The sequence below is a fragment of the Amblyomma mixtum genome, unplaced genomic scaffold, assembly GCF_055824585.1.
Source record: "Amblyomma mixtum isolate Tamu unplaced genomic scaffold, ASM5582458v1 scaffold_36, whole genome shotgun sequence".
NCBI classification, from domain to species: domain Eukaryota; kingdom Metazoa; phylum Arthropoda; class Arachnida; order Ixodida; family Ixodidae; genus Amblyomma; species Amblyomma mixtum.
The window spans coordinates 41,421-66,685 of NW_028317733.1; the positions used below are offsets into that span (position 1 = coordinate 41,421).

At 49.8% G+C, this 25,265-nt stretch overlaps 1 protein-coding gene across 1 annotated transcript; it reads left to right on the top strand.

Moving 5' to 3' along the window:
• Positions 1-6,490: 6,490 nt before the first annotated feature.
• LOC149324413 (astacin-like metalloprotease toxin 5) lies at positions 6,491-24,994 on the top strand. The gene is made up of 6 exons (XM_089565546.1): positions 6,491-6,696; positions 15,654-15,763; positions 19,661-19,733; positions 21,682-21,796; positions 22,316-22,491; positions 24,729-24,994. Exons 1-6 carry the CDS (start codon positions 6,600-6,602, stop codon positions 24,992-24,994), a joined length of 837 nt encoding a protein of 278 aa, XP_089421672.1. The 5' UTR covers positions 6,491-6,599.
• The last annotated feature ends 271 nt before the right edge of the window (positions 24,995-25,265 follow it).

Genomic DNA, 25,265 nt, shown 5'->3' on the forward strand with positions numbered 1-25,265 from the left:
TGTCCGCAGCGTTTGCTTTCTACGCGTGTCTTGATTCCTTATTTCTTTGTCGTTTTGGACCCCCAGTGCATTGTTTCTTCAAGCCATGTCGGGGTGCATTGCTGAAACAGTGCAACGTTCTTTATATATGTTCACCTTTGAATTTAGTGCGTGCGCAATAATCCGATGGATACCAACCCCAAACATAGTCGTTCGTTTTCTGTTCCCTTATCTGTTCGCAGCTGGCCTAGCGTGAGCGCTCCGTCCAGCGGCACTGCCTGCTCACCGTCGTCTTCTACGCAGCACAAATCCGTGCTTTCGCACTGATTTGAATATAGTAAACATTCTCTGTAGTTTTTCCCCCGGCATTTGGCTCTGTGGCACGCATCAACTACCTTTCAACGCGGATTCGACCACATTTATACAGTGTCACAATTCGCAGTAATATTCTATACATATGACATATTGTACTTATTTTCGTTTGAAGGGAGAACCATATACAGTCTTTGTCAAAAATTTACAGCCCAATGGATTTGCTTCCAAGCTTTGTGGCGGGGCTATTAAGCACATTTCACAGTTCTAAGCTAGGTAGTGTTTAGGACCTCAGTTCCTCTCGCCTTCGTGTGATTAGGGTCCCTGAGTAACAAGCGGAGCCGCGCTGCAGGGCTCAGAAGCAGATCCCTTGGGCTGTATACTTTTGACAAAGACTGTACCTGCCTTCGAAGCCAAATCACGTTCTTAGCAGTTTTATTTTACGCTGGTAATCCGTTGTGTGTCGATTGTCACGATGTGTGTCGTCACCCAGGACTGCTGTGTTCTTTTTAACGGGTTACAGTCAAGGCACTTTGTCACTGCATCGATGTTATCAGGGAGAGACCTCGAAACCGCCTGTTCAGGTCACTTCGTGCCCACTCTGTACTTTTTCCGTTTTATCTTCGTTACACCTATGATTACATCGGATAATAATGATAATATAGCACTGAACTGCGCACCTTAGTCGTTGCATCTTAAACCCACACTGGGCGCTAGTATGGCAGTGCGAATGTAACCTCATCGGTTTTCTCGTCGCCGGGACTGGGTCGATGCACCTGCGAGGTACGATAGCCGTAGATGCGCGCCATTGTGGCGGTGTCAGGGTGACGTCACGGTCTCCCCCGGCGTCGCCCGATCACCACAGTCATGGAGGGCGGCAACTGGGTTGGCCCCTAGCTACACCTGCGACCATCCGGCAATGAAAGTGGACGGCGACCGATCCTGCCCGGGCGAAAATTAAAAAAAAAAGAATTGGATGTGGCCGACGCCTTATCAGAGTAGTGGCGTAAGCCGGCAAGCATGTCAGGCTTTCTACTCATCACGTGTGCTGCTTTTCGCACCAGGCCCGATGGAGGCAGAGCAGACGCTTGCCCCCCCCCCCCCCCCCCCCTCGGCGCGCGAAATGTGACGAGCCGTTTTCGGACTATGCCAGTGACGCAGCGATGCATTTGAACCAGGGGTCACTTCCGCTTCTATCGCGCTCCGCCGGAGATTCAAAAGAGTGAGATAGGAACGCGTCACGTGCACAGAACTTTTATAAAATATTTTATTTCCGGTCACTTGTGGCTTTTTTCAGCTTACCTCGAGATGATATCTTTATTACGCTCTCCGCTTCAATGCGTGAATAAAATTGGCAGTGGCTTAGCTCGGCTATGCCAGGATATACGTAGCGAAAGCTAAGTCGTCGTCCATACTGCCGCCTCAACTGTGGTTGCGGCGCACGCAAGCTCTCCTTTTCAATCCTCCGACATGTTATCAGGCATGCGACTCAGCTGGCGAAGCGAGCGGAGGCGAGTGCAATGACGAGGCAAGCGGTGTACACGTCATACCAAACGGCGGCGGCGGCTCCCCGGCGAGGCGTTCGGTGTGACGTCATGCCAGATCGTTCTGCGAGCGCCCGGCGTCCGCCAGCTGCGGCAGTTGCTAGGCAACGGCTCAAGGTCGGTCTCTGTGCCTCCTCGGAGCACCGCCACAGCGAAATCGCAAATTCGTGGCCAATGTAGCTTTCGCTACAAAAATGTATTTTTGATTACGTTATGCAAGAGCTTCCCCGGTTTCACTGCCGCCAGGGCAGCGCTGTCATCGTTACGACTGTGGCGGCACGAGTAGCGCAACTCTCGACATGCCACAGGCCTGCAGCATTTGCAGCGGCTGTGCGTCCTAAGCAATTCGGTATCCCATCGTACCTTCTACTTGCTCATCTTTTCATGGCTGAGCTATCCAGGGAACTTGCCGAAGGTCGCTGAACGCGCACGCAGCATGCGCCAGGGCGACTGCTGTCTGGGCGTAAAAATGCGTGAAGCCCCCCGATTCTTTGTTTCGCTTATCGAGGTGTTTGACATACCGTCCCCGACAGCCCCAAGAGGGCAAGTGAAACCGAAAGACAGAAAACGACTTTGCATACCGCTATTCAGTCTCAACAATCTGCGTTTCGCTTTTTCTTCTTTCTAAATTGTAACGGCTCTGTCACGCGTGCGTAAGTAATACTACAGCGTTGTCCGTACGGAGCGATTTTCGCTCGCGAAAGCGCGCCGCTGTCGCAGGCATTTCTGGCGCCCCCTTCATGCGACTGCGATGATGAAAGTTTGGCGGCTCGGCCGCATGCGTTTCACACGCGGCGTGTTTCCGAGAGCAAAAGTTGCTCCATGCTGGGCATGCTTAGAAGAGCAGAACTCGCATTACCAGCTGAGTGATTGAAAACGAATTTTGTTGCGATCAATGACGACATTACTAGCATGCCTCTGGTAAAACATTTTATTAACGTTAATAAGAACAGAAGGTGCCAGCGTACTTACTGATTTTTGGCATCAATTTCATTCTTAGAAAAAGCTTCTGAAGAATCCACTGACGTAAATACAATTTGGCTTCATTTTAAGACCATTGTCCTGCACTGTATAACTAACTATAATTCGATGAGACAGAGAAATGTATCTTACGAACCCGTGGATCTCACTTGACGTTATGTATACTAAGCGGCATGTAAAAAAGCTTTGTTAGACTAACGAAAAAAAAAGCCGAATCCATCTACAACCTCCAAGTTAAAATCTGCTGTTATAGGATTCAAGGAAAACCTGAAACATTTGAAGCAGTAATCCAACAATGTGGCCTTTCCTAACTTCCTCAAAATAGCCCACAAAGATTCTGGAAACATGACGGAGTATATACGGCCGACAACCACCCAACTAACCAAAAAGGAAACTACAATGGGCAATAGTTACGTTTCTTTTCAGTCAGTCTTCACGAAAGACAATGGTATGCTTTCCTGTCTCCCACCGTCTCGTATTTCAGTTTGGTTTGGTTTGGTTTATTGGGGTTTAACGTCCCAAAGCAACTCAGGATATGAGTGACGCCGTAGTGAAGGGCTCCGGAAATTTCGACCACCTGGGGTTCTTTAACATGAAAATAAAGAGGCCCGTGTGCTGTGCGATGTCAGTGGTGCTTGATCAATTAGTGATAACGGACTCTGTAATCTTTATTCTCCTCCTCAACATTAATCCTAAAGAAACGAATGCCCTGATGGAATTCGAAACGTATTCCGGGAAAAAAAAATATGCTGAGTTGTGCAGCAATTATCTGGAACAGGTTCTTCGTTAGTCACTGTCAACGGATAATCTGCCGCATAACTGCAAAAAGCCTAAAATACTACCGATCCACAAGATAAGAGATAGATTAAATTTTGCTAGCTTCAGACCCATATCCTTCAATAGCTCTGCATGCAAAATACTACATAGCTACATTTCTAGAATGGCCCCGCCGCGGTGGTTCAGTGGTTACGGCGCTCGGCTGCTGACCCGAAAGACGCGGGTTCGATCCCGGCTGCGGCGGCTGTATTTCAATGAAGGCGAAATTCTAGAGGGCCGTGTTCTTTGCGATGTCAGTGCATGTGAAAGGACCCCAGGTGGTCGAAATTTTCGGAGCCCTTCACTACGGCGTCCTTCACAGCCTGGATCGCTTTGGGACGTTAAACCCCAATAAACCAACCAAACCAACATCTCTGAATGTTAAAACTTACTATAGCCTCGCCAGCATGGTTTTCGAGCTGGCTTATCAACCATCCCTCAACTAACAGACGTAGTTCATGACCACACTCTGCATTAATAACCATTTCCAAACTGACGTTATTTTACTCGACTTATCTAAACCTTTTGATTGCTGGTGCCATTGCAACCTAATTGCAAAAATAGGGTAGGTTATTGGGAAGGGTGAGCTTTGAACTTATAGTAGAGTTTTGAACATATCCTTCCCAAATTGTTATGTTCAACCATATGCCATCTGATGTCATCCCTGTCACATCTAGAGTTGCACAAGGATGGGTTCTCAGCCTACTGCACTTTCTGACAGAACACTTCCAGCCGCCGCGGTGGCTCAGCGGTTATGGTGCTCGGCTGCTGACCCGAAAGACGCGGGTTCGATCCCGGCCGCGGCGGCTGGAATTTCTTTGGAGGAGAAATTCTAGAGGCCCGTGTACTGTGCGATGTGAGTGCACGTTAAAGAACCCCAGGTGGTCGAAATTTCCGGAGCCCTTCACTACGGCGTCTCTCATAGCCTCAATCGCTTTGGGACGTTAAACCCCATAAACCAAACCAACCAGAACACTTCCAGGCAGTGCCTGATGGGCACAATCGCCGAAGTTTCTTCGCCAATATGCGACTGCTAGTTAAATACGGATTAATCACTACAGCCCCGAAAAGAAGGAGCAGTAAAGGAATTAACGAGATGTGGTCGACGTGGTGACAGCGCTCCAAGCACCCGAAAAGCGTTTGTCATTCTTAATGGTGACGTCCAGCGTTTTTTGATTGACATTTAAGGTGTTGTCCTTGTAGACTCTACTTGCAAAAGGAAAAAAACAATCATAACAGCGATGAATAGAAATTTATTGTGCTTTAAAAAGATGTGTTGAACGAAATCACGACTCTCAACAGTTAAACAGGAAGTAAATTGTTAGCAAGACAATGCACCTTAAAAGAAAGCAGCCATTGAGGTAACAAATTTGCAAAAAATAGGTATCGCATTCGTCCCCTCCCCCTTTAAAAAAAAGAAACTTCAAAATATCCCGCCCAGGAATATTCTTGCCCTGTCAAGATGCTGTTCCTGCCATCAAAACGCAATTCGCTCGGTATAAAAATGCAGACTTCTATGTTTCTATAAAAAAAAAATCGAACGTAGTGTGGGATTGAACGTACAGCGTGTCTGCGTTCGCAATTATTGTATAAAACTAAAAATGTTTTCTGTTTTAATACAAAATGTGTTTTCTTATGATTTTTACGAGACTTAATGAAACACAAAAATGAGTAGAGAACCTTGACAGTATGTTTTTGTGCGCGCTTTCTGGTTTTATGTTAAAAATAAGAACACGAAGCTTCTGGGCGAATATTGAAGCGAACGTTGAGTACAGTTGAAGCGAACGAAATCACCAAATATGCTGAAATCCCCAGCCTTTGGCTTTTTCTTAAAAATCATCAATGCACACCACGTCCTCGGCCCGGTGCTAATGCACTTCTCCTGCACACCTTGCAACACCTGCCGCAAGCGCCCAGATTTCTGCTTAGTTCCTTGTTTACCGAAGCAGAAGCTACTCAAAGATTTTCCACAAGATACAAGGAGTACGCATCGACGAAGCAGAGGCAGCCATTTTTTAGTAAATAAAGAACGGAGAACGAGTACAGTCGTATCAAATCGGCCTATCGCCGCCTGTCCGGCTTGCACTGATCAATCTGCGTGCTGTACGATAGCATTACTCCCGTGGCGTCTCGTGAATATCTGCATGTCATATGATTAATTCATGAAGACGCAATGAAAGAACGACCAAGACACGTGCATCCCAGGAGTCAGGCGCTTTGTTCATTGTGTCTTTTGCGCCAGAACATGAATACTACAGAATTCCACGCGCCCCAGCATATGCCGCCCTGAACTGACCTCGAACATTGGGCTCCATCGTTATCGATTCAGGCACATGAAATCGTGGGCGCACAAAAGGGCAGTATTTATTTTCATAATCAATAAATTCTCAAGCAGTTTTGTGTACACACAAGTTTTTTGTTCGCGGTAGAATTATCTGCGGACGATTGGGCTTTGCGGTGGTGTCCGCCAATATGCGACTTGACTCTCTCCGTTCCTGCCATTGTTCTCATTTGCCACTGTGAAACATCGGAGATGGCAGCTAGCGATACTAGCGTCTGGCGACGCCGATCCATTGTGTTTTATCTGATTGTATACAAAGCCAGACTGACGCGATTTCTAGAGCCTGTGGAGTTCGTAGTATCTCCATAAAGAAGAGTTTTGCCAGAGCTTTCTTCTTGCGGTGCCATCCAGGAACCTGGCATTGAAGGTTTTTTTCCCGCCATTGCTCGAGATTGCAAGTGTCCACTGCATGGGACACCGGCTTGTGGCGTAATAATGTTTAGGCACGAAAGTACTGATTGCGTGCAGTCACCTTATACAAAGGTCAGCGAGAAAGGCGTCACACGTACACACGTTGTGGACGTATATAAGCGCCGTGTTGAGACGGCAGGAAAGCGAGCAGGCAGTGACCTAGCATTTGAACTAAGAAAGGACTCAGTTTCTGACAGCTACACTGAATCAGCAGTATGGCTTTCCCACTGGCATCATGGGTTCTCCTGCTCTTTTTGACGTCACCTGCGTGGCAGGCGCCTGCACCTGCCACCACTTCAGAGCCGTTGGAAGGTAAGGTGTTCAGCTATTTCACAGTACTGAATCTTTCATCTAAGTAGAACAGCATTTTTCCGATTGATGCACTCTGGACGAATGAAAACAACTCAGTGCCTCTGCAACCTTCCGTGGCTGACAAATGGCAACGTTAATCTTATGGAAACCAATCCTTTTGGTGTACATTCAGATCTTTATGCGAGCCTGTTGGTTAATTATAAAAAAAAAGTATCATCTCGGTTACATGCACTGCCAGTTAAAAATATCTGCGGTGTTCTATTTCTAGAATATTTCTAGATTTTCAGCGCTGTGTTCGTCCCTTTCTCCCCTTTGGCCCTGTGCCGTAGCGCTGCTTCACTAGATCTGCGGTTAATTTCTAAACAGCCTGCGGCCCGTTTTGTTGCATCGGGTAATATGTTGGGATTGGTAAATGTGTGGTAGCAGTGCGCCAAATTTAGCAAAGCGTATCAGTTCATGTCTGCCGTTCATTTACCTTTTCTCTTCTCCAGCGCGCAACAGTGGGGTCTGTTGTACTCAATGAATTTTAATGAAGTGAGGTCATCTGTGGTCAAATAGCGCCAATGCTCATGGTGTTTTTTCTTCTACGCAAGGGAAGGTAAGCGACCCACTTTGCACCAGGCTAGGGAAAGCTTGAATTCATTGAAAACCGGTGGGCATTTTGCGGCACTGGGAATCGAACCCCGCACCTCCTGAATACGAGTCGCATGCTCAGATGACTAGGCCATGGCAGCGGTGGGTCTCTCGTACTTATGGGGACCCAACTTTGTCACAGAGACGTCTAGACTCCATTCATTATCAATGCTGTCCTCTCAAAGCCTGTATTTAAAACCGCTCTTCCGTGATGCAAGGCTCCCAAATATCCGCGCTGTTACTGGCCGTTTTTCTCTGAGCATTGCCCGTTTAATAAGCGGATACGCAACCTGTTATATTTTTATAATAATATGCATTTTCACTCTCCAACGTGAGAAAGAGGCATGCAAAGGAACTAGAAAAGCAGTCGTAAGCCTTGCTTTTATGAACAAATTTTTTTTTTCATATTTTGGTAAGCATAGGAAAAATGAAGGGAAGAGAGATTTGGGAGTGAGAAAAAAATCGCTTTATTAAACATCTGCATGATAGTTGATTCAACCCTTCAAACGCGGAAAGAGAGGAAAGTGATACCAGAGATTGTGGGCGATTCCTCTGCGCGGGGACGCACAGGCAGTCACTCGAGGCAGGACTTTGTACAAAGGGTTTATTCTCACATCAGGGGGGCCGGTCGTCGTCGTGGCAGCTGGGTCAGGTGGTCCTTTCGCAGGGCTGGTCCGAGAGCGAGAGCCGCGAGCCTCTCCGGTCTCGCCTTATAAAGGCTTTCTCCCAGCCTCGCCCCCCCCCCCCCCCCCCGCCCCCTCACTCGGGAAGAAGGGGTCCGAGGCTACCCGCGGTGAGCGGCGCGAGATTTGACTTGCCCGCGAGCAGACCCTACATCTCCCCCCCCCCTCAAACGTCCGTCCCGGGGTCCGCCAGCAGGCGTTCGATGACCTCCGGGTCCGGGTCCATAGAGTCGTCGCAGGGGGGAGGGGTGCTCGCCGGGGGGCCGCTCACCGCTGGCTGGACGGGCTCCTCACGAGCCGCCTGGGGGAGCGAGTCGCCTGGCTCCGCTGGGGGCCCTGCCGGCAGCGCCCTCCAAAGCTCCTCGGCACTAAACACGGCCGGGGACTCCTGGTCCCTCTCCTCCAGGGTCAGGCCGCGGAAAGGCAGCGCCACTTCCTGGAGGTCACCGCCGCGAAGGGGCTGCGCCTGGTCCCGCCACCTGGACCGCGCGCAGTAAGAGATGGCCGCTCCGTTGGCGACCGTGGTCCAGGTGGCCACGTGCCGCAGGACCCTGGGCCGCTTGGGTTGCGGCTGCTCGGCGGCCGAAGCGCCGGCTGGGTGCTGAGGGGGGCCCTGCGCCTGGTCGTCACTGGCCCTCTTGCGTTGTCCTGCACCACTGGGAGGTTCTCTCCAGTGGTCAGGCGCGCGGTTAGACTGGCGGTGGGGGCCACCGCGGCCGTGGAACCTGCGCTACTCGCGCGGCTCCTGCCGCCAGCCGGGTGGCGCGCCTTGATGGCGGCCACCGTTCGACGGTGGTCTGCCTTGCCTTCTGGAGTCCGAGCCACGGGTGTCGGTGCGCTGGAGCTTCCTAGAAGACATACTGAGAGGGCGAGAGCACTGCGAGTGATAATTGATCGAGAGACACGGGTGCTACCTGGTCCTCAGGTTGTAGCGTCGGTTGCAAACCGCACCGCTACCTGCTCGTCCTCCCGGGGGTGAGATCGCCGCATCGCGCTGATTTTCCACCGCTTCGCAGCCATCGTCCTTGCGAAGGTGGAAAGCCTTCAAATCAGCGACATGCACCGGACCGGCGGTTTCGCCGTTTGTCAACAACCGCAACTGGTAGGTGAGCGGCGTAGTCCGTGCCGTAACTTCGTACGGCCCAGCCCACTTGTGCGCTAGCGACGCGGCGAAACCGCGCGCTGCGTTACTAAGTGGGTGCGTTCTCTTGAGTACTAGGTCGCCCGTGTTGAAAACGACGTGACGGCGACCTTTGTTGTACTGATCCGCCTGCTCCATGCGCGCCACATCGAGGTTTTCGCGGGCTGCTCGCTGCGCTGCCTCCAGGCGCTCCCGGAGCCTTGCCGCGTACTGCGAAAGCGGAGGGGGCGCAGGCCCCGCCGCGTCGAGTAGGGCATTCTCTAGCGGAAAAGCGATCTCTCTCCCAAAATTCAAGTAAGCGGGTGTAATACCCACTGACCTGTTCACGGTTGTCCTTGTAGCGAACGCCAGTTCGGACAGCCGCGCGTCCCAATCTCTGTGCTGCTCGGTCGTTGCGACCAGCATGCTCTTCAGATTTCGATTCACCCGCTCGGTTATGTTGCTCTGAGCGTGGTAGGGACTCGTTCTCCTGTGGCGGATTTGAAGCGCCCGACAGGAGTCTACAAAGACTTTGCTTGTGAAATACGAAGCATTGTCTGTAATCAGGTCGGAAGGGAAACCGAAACGAGTGAAGGTCTCCAACCGTTTTTCCCAAATTCGTTCCGACACAAGCTTCCTAAGGGGGAAAACCTCAACCCACTTGGAATAGTGGTCCGTTATTACCAGGATGAATTGGTTTCCGCGTGCGGACCGAGGGAGGGGTCCCATGATATCGCACGCGACCACTTGCCACGGGTAGTTGCTAACTACCGCCTTCATCATGCCAGCGGGCTTGCCCGCCCGAGGCTTGGCTACCTGGCATACCGGGCAGGTACGGGCGTATCCCAGCACATCCTTTCTCATGCCTGGCCAGGTCGCGACACGGCATAACTTGTCGTAAGTCTTACTGCCGCTGCCATGGCCTGCCAGCGCTGAGTCATGGAAGTACTGCAGGAACTGTTTCCGCAACCTTCTCGGGACCACGACTCGGAAAGGGGATGCTATCGCCGCTTCCTCGTCAAGTTGGGGAATATAGCGGAGCAGCAAGCCATCATCGCCCAGCAGATACGCGTCGTACTTGCCCTCAGCGTTCCCGGTGCAAGCTGCGCTGCTCGCAAGCTCCTTCAGCACCCGCTGGCAAAGACCGTCTGCTTTCTGGGCCTCGATCAGCTCTTCTCTACTGACCGCTACTCCCCAAGACAGATTTCTTTCTGCCTCGCTCCTAGGCAGGCGAGCGGTCGCCGCCACGAGCTGCTGTGTTTCCCTTCCGTCACAGCACCGTGCGGGACCTTTGTCCGTCTCCTCTCTCTCCAAACAGGGCGCGACACTCCCGTCCGCCCTCTCTTCCTCTCCAACAGCGGTGACGCCGCTTTTTACAAAGCTGGGCTGCGCCTCTGAAGCGCTTCCGCCAGCATTCCATGGTGCGCGCGATAAAGCATCGGCCACCTTGTTCAAGCTGCTCCGGCGGTACTCGATGGCGTACGCGTAACGTTGCAACGTCAGCGCCCATCTCGCGAGTCTGCCTGCGGGGTTCTTGAGCCTATTTAACCAAGACAATGCCTGATGATCTGTCTGCACGGTGAAGACCGCTCCGTCTAGGTACATGTCGAACTTCGACAATGCGAACATGATCGCCAGGCATTCTTTTTCGGTCACGGAGTAATTCCGCTCCGCCGATGTGAGCGTGCGACTAGCGAACGCGACAGGGCGCAGTTTGCCCTCGTGTTCCTGCAACAAAACAGCTCCAACACCGTAGTCACTAGCGTCTGTCTGCAAGACAAACTGCTTGTTCAGGTCGGGGAGGCGCAGACTAGCGGTATTCGCTATTGCGCGAGCCAAGGCAACAAATGCGTCACTCTGTTCCTTGCCCCAGACCCACTTCGAGCCTTTACGCAACAGCAGGTTCAGCGGCCTTGCAAGCTCCGAACAGCGCGGGATGAATTGCCTGTAGAACGCAACCATCCCCAAAAACCTCTGCAAGCTTTTCACATCCATGGGGCAGGGGTAGTTCAGAATTGGCTGCAGTTTGTCATCATTCGGTCTCAGTGTGCCATCATCCACGACAAAGCCCAAGAGGTTCACTCTCTTCGATGCCAACTGCACTTTCTTTGGATTGATGGTTAGACCGGCACGTCTCATTCTATCGAGAACGGAATTCAGGTGAATGAGGTGCTCATCGAACGACTGTGAGAATATCACAACGTCGTCGAGGTACGCCATGGCGTAGTTGAACCTTGCATCGCCCAGCACGATGTCCATCAGTCGCATGAACGTGCTCGGGGCGTTAGACAAACCAAACGGGAGTCGAGTAAATTCGAAGAGCCCGCGGTGGCAGGTGAATGCGGTTTTCTCAATGTCACCTTCGGCCACCTCAATCTGCAGGTACCCTCTGCTTGCATCTAGGACTGTGAAGAACCTCGCGTTCCCTAACGCGTACATCACAGCCTCGATCGACTGAAAAGGGTACGCAACCGTAGGCGTCAGTGAGTTGAGCTTACGATAATCAACACACAGCCTGACCGATCCATCTTTCTTCGGCGCTAGAACCACTGGTGACGCCCACGGACTTTGTGAGGGTCTCACCGCACCGGTATTAATCATCTCGTCAAGGGCACAGTCGAGAAGCTGCCTCTTATGCGCACTTAACGGCCTCGGGTTACACCTGAAAGGGCGCGTATCACCCGTCTGAATCTCGTGCTGAAGCAGGTCGGTTCTGCCCGGTTTCTCCGTGAAGCAATCCGAAAACGGGAAGGAAGGGAAAACTTTATTTACAGTAATGGTTCTTCTGCGGTTTGGGGGCTTCTTCAGAGACGTCTTGGTTCTACCCCCAGGAGCCTTCTCTGTCGAAGTCGTCCGCCTCTAACCAGTGGTCGGTTGCCCTCAGTCCAGGGCTCCGCTGGCCACTGCCGCCCGTTGAGCTCGCTGTACCAGACCTTGTTGGTCTTCGCAGCGGTCGCTGGACAGCAGAGTCTCCCACTGCTCCGCACTCGGGTTTTGTATTTTGGGGACCACGTCTATGTTTTGGCAGGCCCATGTGATGTGGTATAGTGTAGGTTTTTCGTCGCACCAGGGACATTTGTTCGTGTATATCGTAGGGTGCATTTTGTTTAGTATATGTAGGTTTGGGAAAGAGCCTGTTTGTAATTGTCTCCAAGTGACAGCTTCCTCTCTGCTGAGAGATTTGTGCGGTGGGGGATATTGCATTCTTCTGCCTCTATAGTTTTGTAGTATGGCCGAGTATTCCCTGGGTGCTGGCGCGAGTTCCGCGGTCTCGTCGGAAGCTCGGAAAGTAATGTATCCTCGAGCTATCCTGTCGGCCTCTCGGTTCCCTGCAACCCCCGTGTGCCCCGGTACCCACACAATTTTGTGTAGGATCTTGTCGTTTTGTTCTTCCCGGTTTTTAATTCTGTCACTCGCTGCGAGGAGTATACGGAGCGCGTGACGACCTATCCTGCCATTCATGTAATTTCGGCAGGCTGTTTGAGAGTCCGTAAGTATTGTTAGTGACCGCCCGGTTCTATAGCCCTCCGCCACCGCTAGAGCAACGGCTACTTCCTCAGACTCTGCAAACAACGAGGCTGTGCAAACAACGACAGGAAGAGCGCTCCTGCAGAGGCTCGGATACCGCGAGCAGATGCGAGAAATGTCGAGGACGGCAACGATCCCCGACGAGCTTCGCAAGACCCTCAAAGTAGCGCCAATACCAAAAAACATGGATCCCAACCTCCATCGAGGCAGAAGAGAAGCGAGGGCCGAATTCATCGAGAAAACATACGCTCCTCAAGCCACGACCGTGTATACAGACGCGTCTTGGAGAGGAGGAGATACCAAAATCGCTGTAGCGGCGGTGGTCGATTCGTCTTTACGCGAAATGACCAGCGCGTCCGAAAACGGGAGTAAAGTTTCCGCGAGCCTTCGGCGCTGACTACTGGGTCCTGAGAAAGACGCAATAATCGCTTCTAACGGGCCACCGTCTCTCAGCGTCTCGAGGGAGCTCACCTGCCTTTCTGTCGCACAGGTGTGGACAACCACCTTTTGTGCAGGACAGCCGGGCAAGGATGCGCTTTCGAAGGGAATGAGGGGGGCGAGCTGGCTGTAACGATAGCCATTCTCCCCCATGTCGAGCACAATGCCTTCGCTCGAGAGAAAATCCCTTCCCAGAATTACTGGTATCGACAAGCCAGGCAGATAGACGAAGCGATGTCTCCGCTTTCTGCCGTCAAAACGCATCGTAAGACGCACTGCTCCCTTTGCCTTTGCCGCCCCAGCTGCTAAGCTTAACGGGGTTTCGGCCGGTCTGACACGGATGTTACCTATCCGGCAGGCCTCGTACACCTCGTCACCGACCAGTGACAGCGTTGAGCCCGTGTCTACGAGTGCAGAGTAGCATCGACCCGCTAACTGCACTAGCATAAAAGGGCTTGAGCGCGGAACTACTCCCTGAGCTCTACAGGCGAGCGGGACAAAGGCCTCCCCGTCGCCGGCGCGGGAGTTCTTTTCCTGACTAGCGCCTTGACAACCATGAAATTCTCCCGCTGACGGTGAAAGGCCGCTGCCACCAGACATCACCGCCAGCGCCTGGCGTTTCCCTGCATACGCCTAGCTTGGCATTCGCGTGCCACGTGGTCGGGCTGGTTGCAATTCCAGCAAAGCCGGTCATTCACCCGCCGCGTGGACGGAGGACCCCTCGTTCCACGAAGCGGTTGGGGACGGCTCTCCCCTTTCTCCGCGCATTCCTGACGCTCGCTCCGCGCGTGGCCTGTGAGACCGGCACGACGCCGCTGCTCGAATGCGTACGGGTCAAGCGCGCGAGGGACAACAGGGGGTTCCGCCTGCCTTTCCACGGCCATTACCTCGGCGCGCCGAGCCCTCATCGCGCATTCTCGGCCTCCATCCCATGCGCATCCCGGTTCTAGCGATTCGGCCGGCCTGGGGGGCGGCTGGTAGCGCAGTTCGGCGAGTAAATCCGCCTGCACGGTCTTGGCCTCCTGCGCTAGGGCCTCGAGGTTTGTAAAACTGCGGCCCCGCAGATACGGCTTGAAGCGTGGATGGCACTGCCTGATCACACGCGCAACCTGATCTCGGTCGGTTGCCGTCGGATCTGCCCTCTTGTACAGCTCTTGCATTGCGCGTACGTACTCGAGGAGGCTTTCCTCTGGGTGTTGGGTGCGCAACGCGAGCTCCTCCAGCATCCGGCGCTCATAATCAGGCGGCAAGAACTCGGCGCGGAAACGATCTTTGAAGTCCGCCATCGACTGGAAAGTCGGCTGGCAGCGCCTCCATCGCGCCGCGCTCTCGACGAGTGCTACAGGCAGGACCTGCCCTAGCATTACGTCATCTGGGGCGCCCAGAGCCGTCTGGTAGTCCTCGAGTTGTTCTAAAAACTCGTGGACTGATTTCGCGTCCGTGTATCCGGAAAAGGAGGGGACCTCCATATTTATCCGCGGGCGCGATGCTGTCGCCGATGCTACCGATGCTGCGGCCTGGTTGGCGCCAGCCACCGAACCGAGCTGACGGGCTAATGCGGCAAACATCTCAGTCACCTGCCCCATTACGGCCGCCGCGTCGGCCGTCTCACTACCGGCTGCCCCGCCATCCAAAGCCGTGGCTGAAACATCCTTTCTGGGAGGCATAGTTCGCGCTAACTGTCCGGCCGCACCGGCTAACTGCTCATGGCAACAAGAACATTCACATACACAACAATCTATCTACAAACACGCGGAAATACACAACACAAAACGCCCGAAAACTACATAAATAACACAAAACCCCTAACAAATTTACAACACTACACAAGTCGCTACCCCGCGAACATTCCGCCTGACCCGCTCCTTAACCCTATCGGTCCGGCGTGGCCCCGAACAAAGAGGGCCTGCCACGAGTCTGGCTGCACATCCCAAAATCGGCAGAGAAATCGTCCACAAGGTGTTAATTAAAGCCGCACGCTGGGCGCCATTATTTGTGGGCGATTCCTCTGCGCGGGGACGCACAGGCAGTCACTCGAGGCAGGACTTTGTACAAAGGGTTTATTCTCACATCAGGGGGGCCGGTCGTCGTCGTGGCAGCTGGGTCAGGTGGTCCTTTCGCAGGGCTGGTCCGAGAGCGAGAGCCGCGAGCCTCTCCAGTCTCGCCTTATAAAGGCTTTCTCCCAGCCTCGCCCCCCACCCCGCCCCCTCACTCGGGAAGAAGGGGTCCGAGGCTACCCGCGGTGAGCGGCGCGAGATTTGACTTGCCCGCGAGCAGACCCTACAAGATTCATTAATTCATTTCCGCAGGCCCCTTTTGTAGCTATTGCCTAGCTGGTCACTAAACATCAAAACGTCTGTAGGAGCGTAAAGGTTTCGCAGTGATTCAGAGATTTAGAGGTTGTTGCTAGCAAAAACGCCGGTAACGAGGTACTGAACTTTCTTTTCTTACATAGGGGCCGAGAATATCCACGTAGCGTGGAAGTAGTTTCTTCATTCTAGATTTACTCGTAGTGGGCCCGTTCTTATCGGTCAATCCTGGCTCCCTTTACGCAGGCGTCTCCCCGTCGTCTCCTCAAGATCGTCTCCTAAATCCACGAGATCTCCTCGAAAGGGAGGGCCATTTCGAAGGAGACATCCTGCTACCCAAAGGCTACCCCGAGGATGTAAGTCAGCACCTTGTAAACAAAGTGAAGGAACAACCATATCCAGAACCGTGTCTGCGTGGAATGAATTTGTACAGTCTCAATTACGGGCGTGTCAAGGAGAGTTCCAAGGTTTAAGACAGTCGAATTGGAAGTTCCTGCTCCATAAGAAGCAGATGGCACATTGTTACGTGAAAACAAATATATTTTCACGTTGCCGACATTCTAAATGTAAGTTTACTCTCTGTAAGAAAAAGATAGCGCATAGAGAGGCGAAAACGCAAATACCAAGGCGAGCTTGGATTGAACTATATTCATACCTAACAATTCTGAACAAAAGCCTTTTTTAGCAGAACGCAGTTATGAACGAAATTTTTTCATACAATGTTATAATTCACTATAACATTCAATATATCCGCAGATGACGCAACGGCACTTTCCCCTTTTTTTCTTTCTATTAACCGTTTTGCAATCGTCAAAAGCGTTCCCCATTGGTTTTAAGACAGATTTTACTGTTCGATGTGATCGATGGAAACGCTATAAAAGAAAGTTGTTGCTACACTTGAGAATAATGGACTATTACCTTCAATATTCTCATAACAGGGCCTTACAATATTTTTAAGTTTCAAAATTTTTGTCCACGGATGTTGGACATGTGACACTTAAACGAAACGTCTCTCCCGCAAAAGCCCGATAACACAACGGCAGGTGAATACCTCAATGTCTTCACATTCTTTGTTTTCAGCCGCCTCGTTAGCTCAGTTAAGGTGCTCGCTGCTGACCCGAAGGACGAGGGTTCGATAACGACCGCAGCGGTCGCATTTCGATTAGAGTATATGCTACAGACCCTTGTTCTGCGCGATGTCTGTGCACTTTAAAGAGCCCCAGGTGGTCAAAATTATCCGGATCCCTCCGCTATGGAGTGTCTCATAGCCTGAGTATGCGTTGGGGCGTTACATCCCAATGAAACGAAACCAAACCATTGGCTTTCGCATACATCTTCAATTACTACGAAAATTGAATTCCCGTAAGTCGTAAATTAAATATAAGGAGGAAGATATCTTCGACGTTTTCATATTTAAAATGAAGAATTTGTTTTTGTATGACTCAGTTGACACAGCTAATGAAAGCACAATAATAACAAGTAATAATCAATCATTAGATCCAAAAGAAGGTGATTAGAGCGGGAATATCTTCTCCATCTTGACATTAGTTTGTGGTTTATGGGGTTTAACGTCCCAAAGCGACTCAGGCTATGAGAGACGCAGTAGTGGAGGGCTCCGGAAATTTCGACCACCTGGGGTTTTTCAACGTGCACTGACATTGCACAGTACACGGGCCTCCAGTGCACGACCCTCCAGCTGAGAACTTCGAGCAGCCTGGAATTAAACAGCCCCCAAAAGAGCGCAAGGGAGACAAATTAGGGACAAACACACAAACGGTCTCGTCATCCAGTGGACAGACATCCCGCCATATAGAGAACTCTGCAGCGTCAAAATCCGCCGAAAATATTCAACATTCTCTTTCTTCGAATCCAGTGCAACTACTACAACCGATATTGACAGAAGAGTGTTGTCAACATGAGCGCCATTTTGGATGCCATGTAATCGCGTGGCGTCTGCACAAATTTAACCGCCATTATACCGTGGATATTTTTATTTTCGAACGAATTACGGGGGCGTTCACATCTTTGCAAATAAAAGTGAAGAGTGTAATTATTGGAACTGTTATTTAATGGCACGAAAGCAAGAAGTAAAGAACTCCTCAGGCGTAAGGTCATGTGAGCATGAGCTGTGGTAGATGCACGATTCTACCTTATCTTTCTCTAAGGCACATGTCGGATAAAAACCTATCAGTAGAGACAGCAGACGTGAGCTCCCGACTGGTTCGAACTCTGTTCCGCATTGGGATACTCACGTGCCTCTTATATCTGATTAGAACATTGCCGCGGAAGCAGGCCATGTTCAGGCGATAGTAAAGCAGATAGGAGCCAGGACACACTCCAGATGGAACAGGCGGTATAACTCGATATATACCGCCTACTTCCCTATGTCATGTCCCTCTTTGATGCAAATGGAGAAAAAATTACGACGAACTTTAGCGGCTAAAGTGGTGAAAGGCGAAAGCCTGAGTGCTGCATTCTGCTACGCGATTGTTCACTTCACAGTCTGTTGGTGCATTAATTAACTGCCATTTAATGACGCTTAATCTTTGCCTTTAGGAGTGGAACGCAACAGCGTGTTGTAACGCTGCCAGGGATTCCACCGAACGTCACCACCCGTTCGGCGCGATGCGTTGTGCTTTGAACGCAACGCTTTTTGAGGAAAGGAAATGGCGCTGTAATTCTCTGTCATCTCGGTGGACACCTGAACCGCACCGTACAGGAAGGGAGGAAGTGGAGTGAAAGAAGAAATAGAAAGAGGGGCCGTAATGATGAAAATAAAATTGTATTTGAGGAAAGGAAATTACGCAGTAACTGTCTCGCATATCTCGATGGACACCAGTCGAAAATTGTATTTGAGGAAAGGAAATTGCGCAGTAACACTGTCAGATATTTCGATGGACACCCGTCAAAATTCGCGCGCAGTGACGTCGCGACCATTTCGACCAATCTGAAACGCGGACAGATTTGCTAACACGTCTTTGTCACGACAGTATGAGCCATTAAAGGCTTTCGCCTTAAAAGATTCATGACTGTGCGGCCATTGTCAATTGACACCAACGTCCGGCAGGGATGGCGCAATATTGCACCACGCAAAGGCATTCATCGAAAATTCGAATCACAAGTGCAATTTTTTGGGGGGGCAATAATATTGCCGCTAGCAATAAATGTGCTTTCGAGCAACCCTTCTGCTTGCGCTAAAAAGCCGCATCTTGTGTCGCAAAGGATTCATACGTGAAGTGCTGAATCATACTCTGACCCCATGCCCGACATTCTTGAAAAGGGGAAAATTGCAAGATACTCTTATAGAAAGATTGAAGCAAAGGGTCCATATTTCTTATATATAGCAAAATATTCCTCTTAAAGTGTTTCAATCAATCTCATCGAACAGTTAAAGGTGCAGTGAAGAGGAATCTGAACTCGTCTTTTTGCCGCGGGAACTTAATCTACACGTTCCGAGCATTCTTAGAAACGTCGATTTATTGGCCTGTGTGGCCGATTTCCCTAATTAAATCAAATTAACGTCCGGCTCCCGCCTTATTTTTTTTAATTCTCCCCGTACGGTTGGCTGAGTCGACCAACGCGTGGAGTGCCTTTCACCCAGTCCCGTGGCGGCTTGCCGCTCTGCCATCGGCGGAGTAATACGTAGTAATCCGTAGTAGCAAATAGCCCGCGCGTATTTTTATTTCTGCGAGCTTATTTTGCGGCTATATTATCGGCGAATGAAAATATTTATTCACGGAAACCTAAAAGACAAAATAAAAACGAAAGCAAAGCCTCCACGGAGCTGGCTGAAAGGCACTCCACGCGTTGGTCGACTCCGCCCACAGTACTGGGAGAATTCAAAAAATAAAGGCGGGAGCCGGACGTTAACACGATTTAATTGGGGAAATCGGCCACACAGGGCAATAAGTCGCAGTTGCTAAGAATGGTCGGAACGTGTAAATCGAGTTCCCGCTGCAAAAAGACGAGTTCAGATTCCTCATCACTGCACCTTTAAGACTGCCGTAGAAAAACAATGGGGAACGTTTTTGACGATAGCAAGAACGTTAATTGAAAAACAAAGAAAGGCTGCCGTCGGGTGATCTGTGGATGCATTGATTGTTTTAGTGACATCTCACATTATGTGAAAAAATTACGTTCATCCGCGGTTTTCCATTCAAAAATACTTTTGCAAGGAATTGTTTGGTATGTCGGTGCGTCTGACTGCAACAACGTCTGGACAGCTGAGAATACTCCTCATGACTCTTCTGCAGAGGGGTGTGGTGACCCGAGATGTGCGGCTATGGCCTAATGGTGTCATTCCTTACGTCATCAAATCCAGGTCTGGTGAGTGAACCTGTTATCCCAGTGTCAGAGCTCTTTAAACATTTGCGTCAAATTTATCTTTAATGTCGGTAATCAGCGGCAGGTGGGACTCCCGGCTTGGCTACAGAATGATGCTAACAGCTTTTTTTGCAATTTTAGCTACCATATTTATTTATTTATTTATTTATTTACTTACTTATTTATCTATTTATTTATTTATTTATGTTTTCAAGATACCCCTAAAGCCCCTCGAGAGGGTATTACATCGAGGGGGCGGGGGTAAAAGGTAATTGATCAAAATAAAACAAAACCACAAATAAAACATTTAGCATTACATAAACAAGCAAAAGAATCAAAGGTATGGCAGCACGGCAAAAAGTGAAGATTACTACAGTATTAAAATTATGCAAACAGAACACTAATTCAAGAATCATTTTAGTAACATACCCTGCAAAAAAAATGAAGCCATGAACAAATAAAATGACAATGTACGCAAAAAGTTAAGCAGTAGTTATTGAAAATATAAGATTACAATATTTATCAGAATCAGTTGTGGTTGTGATATGGGAAGGCAGAGTGTTTCAGTCAGATATTGTACGTGGTAAGAATGAATGCGCATAGTTAAATGTTCTGCACGTGAAACGCCTAACTTTAAAAGGATGATCGCGGCGGTCAAAACTCGAAGGAGGCAATGAAAAAAAGTCGTTATGAAGAGACGGATGATGATACAGTTTATGAAAAAGGGATAGTCGCGCAACTTTGCGACGGAGACATAAATCATTGAGACCTGCCCGTTTCTTCAAGGCTGTGATGCTGGTAGTACGTGAATAATCGGAGTAAATAAAACGAACTGCGCGGTTCTGCAATGATTCAATGTTATTTACCATGTAAGATTTGTAAGGGTCCCAAATAGCCGAGGCATATTTCATTTCATATTCAGTTCATCGCGGTAAAAAACATGTGCGCAAAATGTTACGCTTAGTACATCAAAGTTACTAATCGCACTAAAATAAATGACGTATGAAATATATTATTTAGGTCCGTGATAAGCACACATACGAGGCACAACTGCAGGAATTAAAAATAAATGCGGTTTGGAGGGGATAAGGGAACTTCAAAATGCGGAAATTCATTTACACACATTTACAGCGGCAAATAATTAACTGAGAAGCCTTCGGGATGACATGCCTATTAAGGCACGAAACATTTCAGTCAGCAGCGAATTCCAGAACAGTACAAATTAGAAGGTATCACATGCATGCAGCTAAGTTTAAATTCTGAACCGCCAGCTTGTGATGTAAAAAAATAATAATTTACGAAAAAGATTTATCCCTCTTCATCAATTACGTTAGGAAATTGCCAGCCGCAGATGCTTCTTGATCTAATGTGCATTGCCACAGGTCGTCGCCTGGTTATCCTCCTCATTTGTGTTTTTCGATTAAAGCTTCTGCGTGTTGTGCACCAAATTTCACTAGACTTGTTATTTTCCCGCCATCGTTTGTGTACACTATATTTTGTCAAAATACCGTCTTTGTCAAAAGTAACCAGGCTCCATGGTTTGTTTCTAGCTTGTATAGAGGAGCCCTTGCGGCTTTTCTAAAGATCAAAAAGTGTTGGAAGGAAAGAAGACCCGCAGTCATTACCTTTAACGACCATTTCAGCTTCAGGGAAGCTGTAAGGGCTCCACTGTACGAGCTAGAAGCAAACCATGCAGCCTGGTTACTTTTGACAAAGACTGTACGTACGAGCTTTTGTTTGTAGTGCATGAGAAGCAGTATTTATTATTTTTTTCTTGCATGCAGGAGAAAATTTACCATGAGTATGATCTAGTCAGATGCAAGCAGGCGCCTTTCGTCTTGGGTTTTTTTTTGTTATTTTAAAAAGTTATAAATCCTCAGATATAAATGTGCAGAAGCGCTTTCGAAGTAAGCTGCTTCGCAACGTTTAACGCGTCTTTTTTCTTCGACAGCTGGAGACATAAAGAAGATCCGGGACGCAATGGCGTCGATTGAGGCCGTGAGCTGCTTACGCTTTGTGCAGCGTACGACAGAGGACGACTACATTTCCATTGATTCTTCCGACGGGTAAGAACGATTGGCGACTACTCTTGGTCGCTCGGGAAACGTATTTGGCGCCTTTGTTCGGGCAAGGACTTGGCGCATGCAGCAGAACAGTCATCAACGCCGACTCTACTGGTTCACATTATAAACACGAATGCCCCTCTATGAGAGTAAAAGGAAAGTACGCTGTCCTCTTGCGTATTCCCTTTTAGGGGGCAGATTATGCTGCCCAGGTTACGAAGCATATTTGATCACTAACTATACGGAATGCTTACTTCTGGCAACAGAGGTGTATCCCCACGGCAAAGCTCAAAACCTGGGTGCCGGTAGCAATGGGATGAAGCTCATTGAATTCTAAAACCTCTTCAGTTGTCCTTTAGTTTCGGCAATTTAGCCTCAATACAAGACAGTGACATTGCACGGACCGATGTTCGAGACGCATTTGCGCTCATTTGCCTCTTCGTGCTCATCTCCCTGTCTTGTGTTTCTGTACAATGTTGCAACTGCGTCGCAAAATCTCGCCTCATGTGCCGTACTCTGCAGCTGCAGTTCGTTCATCGGCCGCCAGGGGGGAGAGCAAGTACTGTCCCTGGAAGATGGCTGCCTCGCCAAGGCTACAGTTATGCACGAGTTACTACATGCTGCTGGTTTTTACCACGAGCATACGCGCTCCGACAGGGACGACTACGTGGTGATCTTCCCGGAAAACGTGAAGGAAGGTGCGGATTTGTTTAGAACAACTTTTGGGACCAGTGGCATACCGCAGTGTCAGAACTACGAAAGCGAGAAAACGGGTGCGGTTCCCGTAGCGACAGTCATTTAAAAAATGAAGCATCACCGCTGTGGCCACAGGGGATATATCTTTGCGAGCAAAGTGAGAGACGTGAGTTCAAAGGATAAGTTGCGGCAGCATTTTATTTGTAAAATCTTGATTTTCACTCAAGCTGTCAGACAGCTTGAAGACAGTTATTGTTGCATTACATGCCACCTCAGGCCCTTCCCAGGTTCCACATAAAAAAAATGGCTTTCAACGTTTATGAATGGTTCCATCAGGAAGCTAGTGGTCATTGGAAAGTTGTGAGCCCTAAGCCATACTTGTCATACGCATATTGTTGAACACTGTCCTTACATGCAAGGTCCAAACGGAGAGCTGTGGTCAGACTGTTTTCTTGTTTCAACTTCAGGGTCATTCCTCGTAGGTCTATAAAGACGCGCCCTTGACCGCAAAAATATTACCCACGACCTCTCTACTCCATCCAGTGGTCAGAACAACAAAGAACTGTTTCGCACATTTAAAACAGTTGCATGGACATTTCGAGCCTCACGCAGTGGAGAGTAGTGACCCCGCCAGAGCATTCAGCACAAATGGCACCAAGTTTTTGATTTCGAGTTCACGCGTGCTCATAGATGCGAAAAAAAGTGATACTAGGAAAGCATTGTAGATGCAAAAAATTCTGAATATGTTTTCTGAAACCATTAAGCAAGCAACCAGTAACCAGGACTGTAACCAGTAAGCCCGAAACCAGTAAGCAGGAAGCAAGAGCTGCTGTTAGCTGCTTTCTCATATGAATACCAGCAATGTTGGTCAAATGTTTAGGGGAATCCCCCGAGGCGGAGTAGATTTGTAATAGGGGAGTAATTACTCATGGCATCCCCGCAAGTATAGCGTTAAGGCTACGAAGGAAAGCTATACAGCTTCGAAAGAAACTTCATAGTTCAAGAAAAATTCGTCCTGGTCCGGCGTTCGAACCTCGGACGACCGCTTCACCAGCAATCCAGCTCAAATGTTCGCTGTTTTAGTGCAAAGCACTCTTTAGCGTGGTTAAGCCCAACCAAGAATCTTGCGTGAAGCCTCGGAGTAACTCGGGTAAGCTGGGGGTAGTTCGGAGGAGCGTCGCGCAAGCTGTAGCCAATAGGAGGAGGACATCGCGCCAGCTGTAGCCAATAGGAAGAGGGCATGGCGCCAGCTGTAGCCAATAGGAGAAGGGCATCGCGCCAGCTGTAGCCAATAGGAAGAGGGCATCGCGCCAGCTGTAGTCAATAGGAGGAGGGCATCGAGCCAGCTGTAGCCAATAGGAGGAGGGCATCGCAGCAGCTGTAGCCAACAGGAGGAGGGCATCGAGCCAGCTGTAGCCAATAGAAGGGCATCGAGCCAGCTGTAGCCAATAGGAGGAGGGCATCGCAGCAGTTGTAGCCAATAGGAGGAGGACTTCGCGCCAGCTGGAGCCAATAGGAGGAGGGCATCGCGCCAGCTGTAGCCAATAGGAGGAGGGCATCGAGCCAGCTGTAGCCAATAGGAGGAGGGCATCGAGCCAGCTGTAGCCAATAGGAGGAGGGCATCGCGCCAGCTGTAGCCAATAGGTGCAGGGCATCGCGCCAGCTGCGGCCAAGTGGAGAGAGGGTGTGAAGATGAAGAGCGAGAAACGCTGTTGCGTGCACATGCAGATGCCAGAAAGAAGAGGCGAAGAATGAACACATGCTTTCACACGTCTACTCCGTTTAACTATGTTAAAGCCCCACCATTTCTCCTCCAAAGAAATTCAACTGCCGTGGGTTCGATCCCTGCCGCGGCGGTTGAATTTCTTTGGAGGAGAAATTCTAGAGGCCCGTGTACTGTGCGATGTCAGTGCACGTTAAAGAACCCCAGGTGGTCGAAATTTCCGGAGGCCTCCACTACGGCGTCTCTCATAGCCTTAGTTGCTTTGGGACGTTAAACCCCATAAACCAAACCAAACTTTTTTTAAGCCGGTGATGTTGGTTAGACGTACAATATATATTTTTCGAAAAAGACGGCACTTTGCCATTGTTGTCAAAAGCGTACGTTTGAAGCCTTTTGTGTTTGCGTCTAGCTACTGTCGCTGCAGGCACTGGTACAACGTAGCATGGGTTGACTTTCGTGCTTACTCCCGCGTGTCCCTAATAAAATACTACAGCGCTTCTCTACTTGAACTTCCAGGCAAAATGCACAACTTTAAGAAGCGGCAGCCTTCTGAAAACCGACTGCTGACGCCCTTTGACATGAAGTCTGTGATGCTCTACGGTTCCGAGACGTTCTCCCGTGCGCCAGGGCTGCTAACCATACTGACCAAGGACGGAAGACGTCTGCCAATGACCTACGACAAGAAGGGACTCAGCGCCAGTGACGCCCGTCGCATCCGCATGCTGTACAAATGTCGCAATTTTCTATTCAAATCATCAATATCATCATCATCATCAGCCTGACTACACCCACTGCAGGGCAAAGGCCTCTCCATTTCTCCATGTCTCTCCAATTAACCCTGTCCTTTGCTAGTTGCCGCCACTGTATCCCCGCAAACTTCTTAATCTCATCCGCCCACCTAACTTTCTGCGTCCCCTTCTACGTTTGCTTTCTCTTGGAATCCACTCCGTTACCCTTAAGGACCAGCGGTTATCTTGCCTTCGCATTACATTCCCTGCCCAAGCCCACTTCTTCCTCTTGATTTCAACTAGGATGTCATTAACTCGCGTTTGT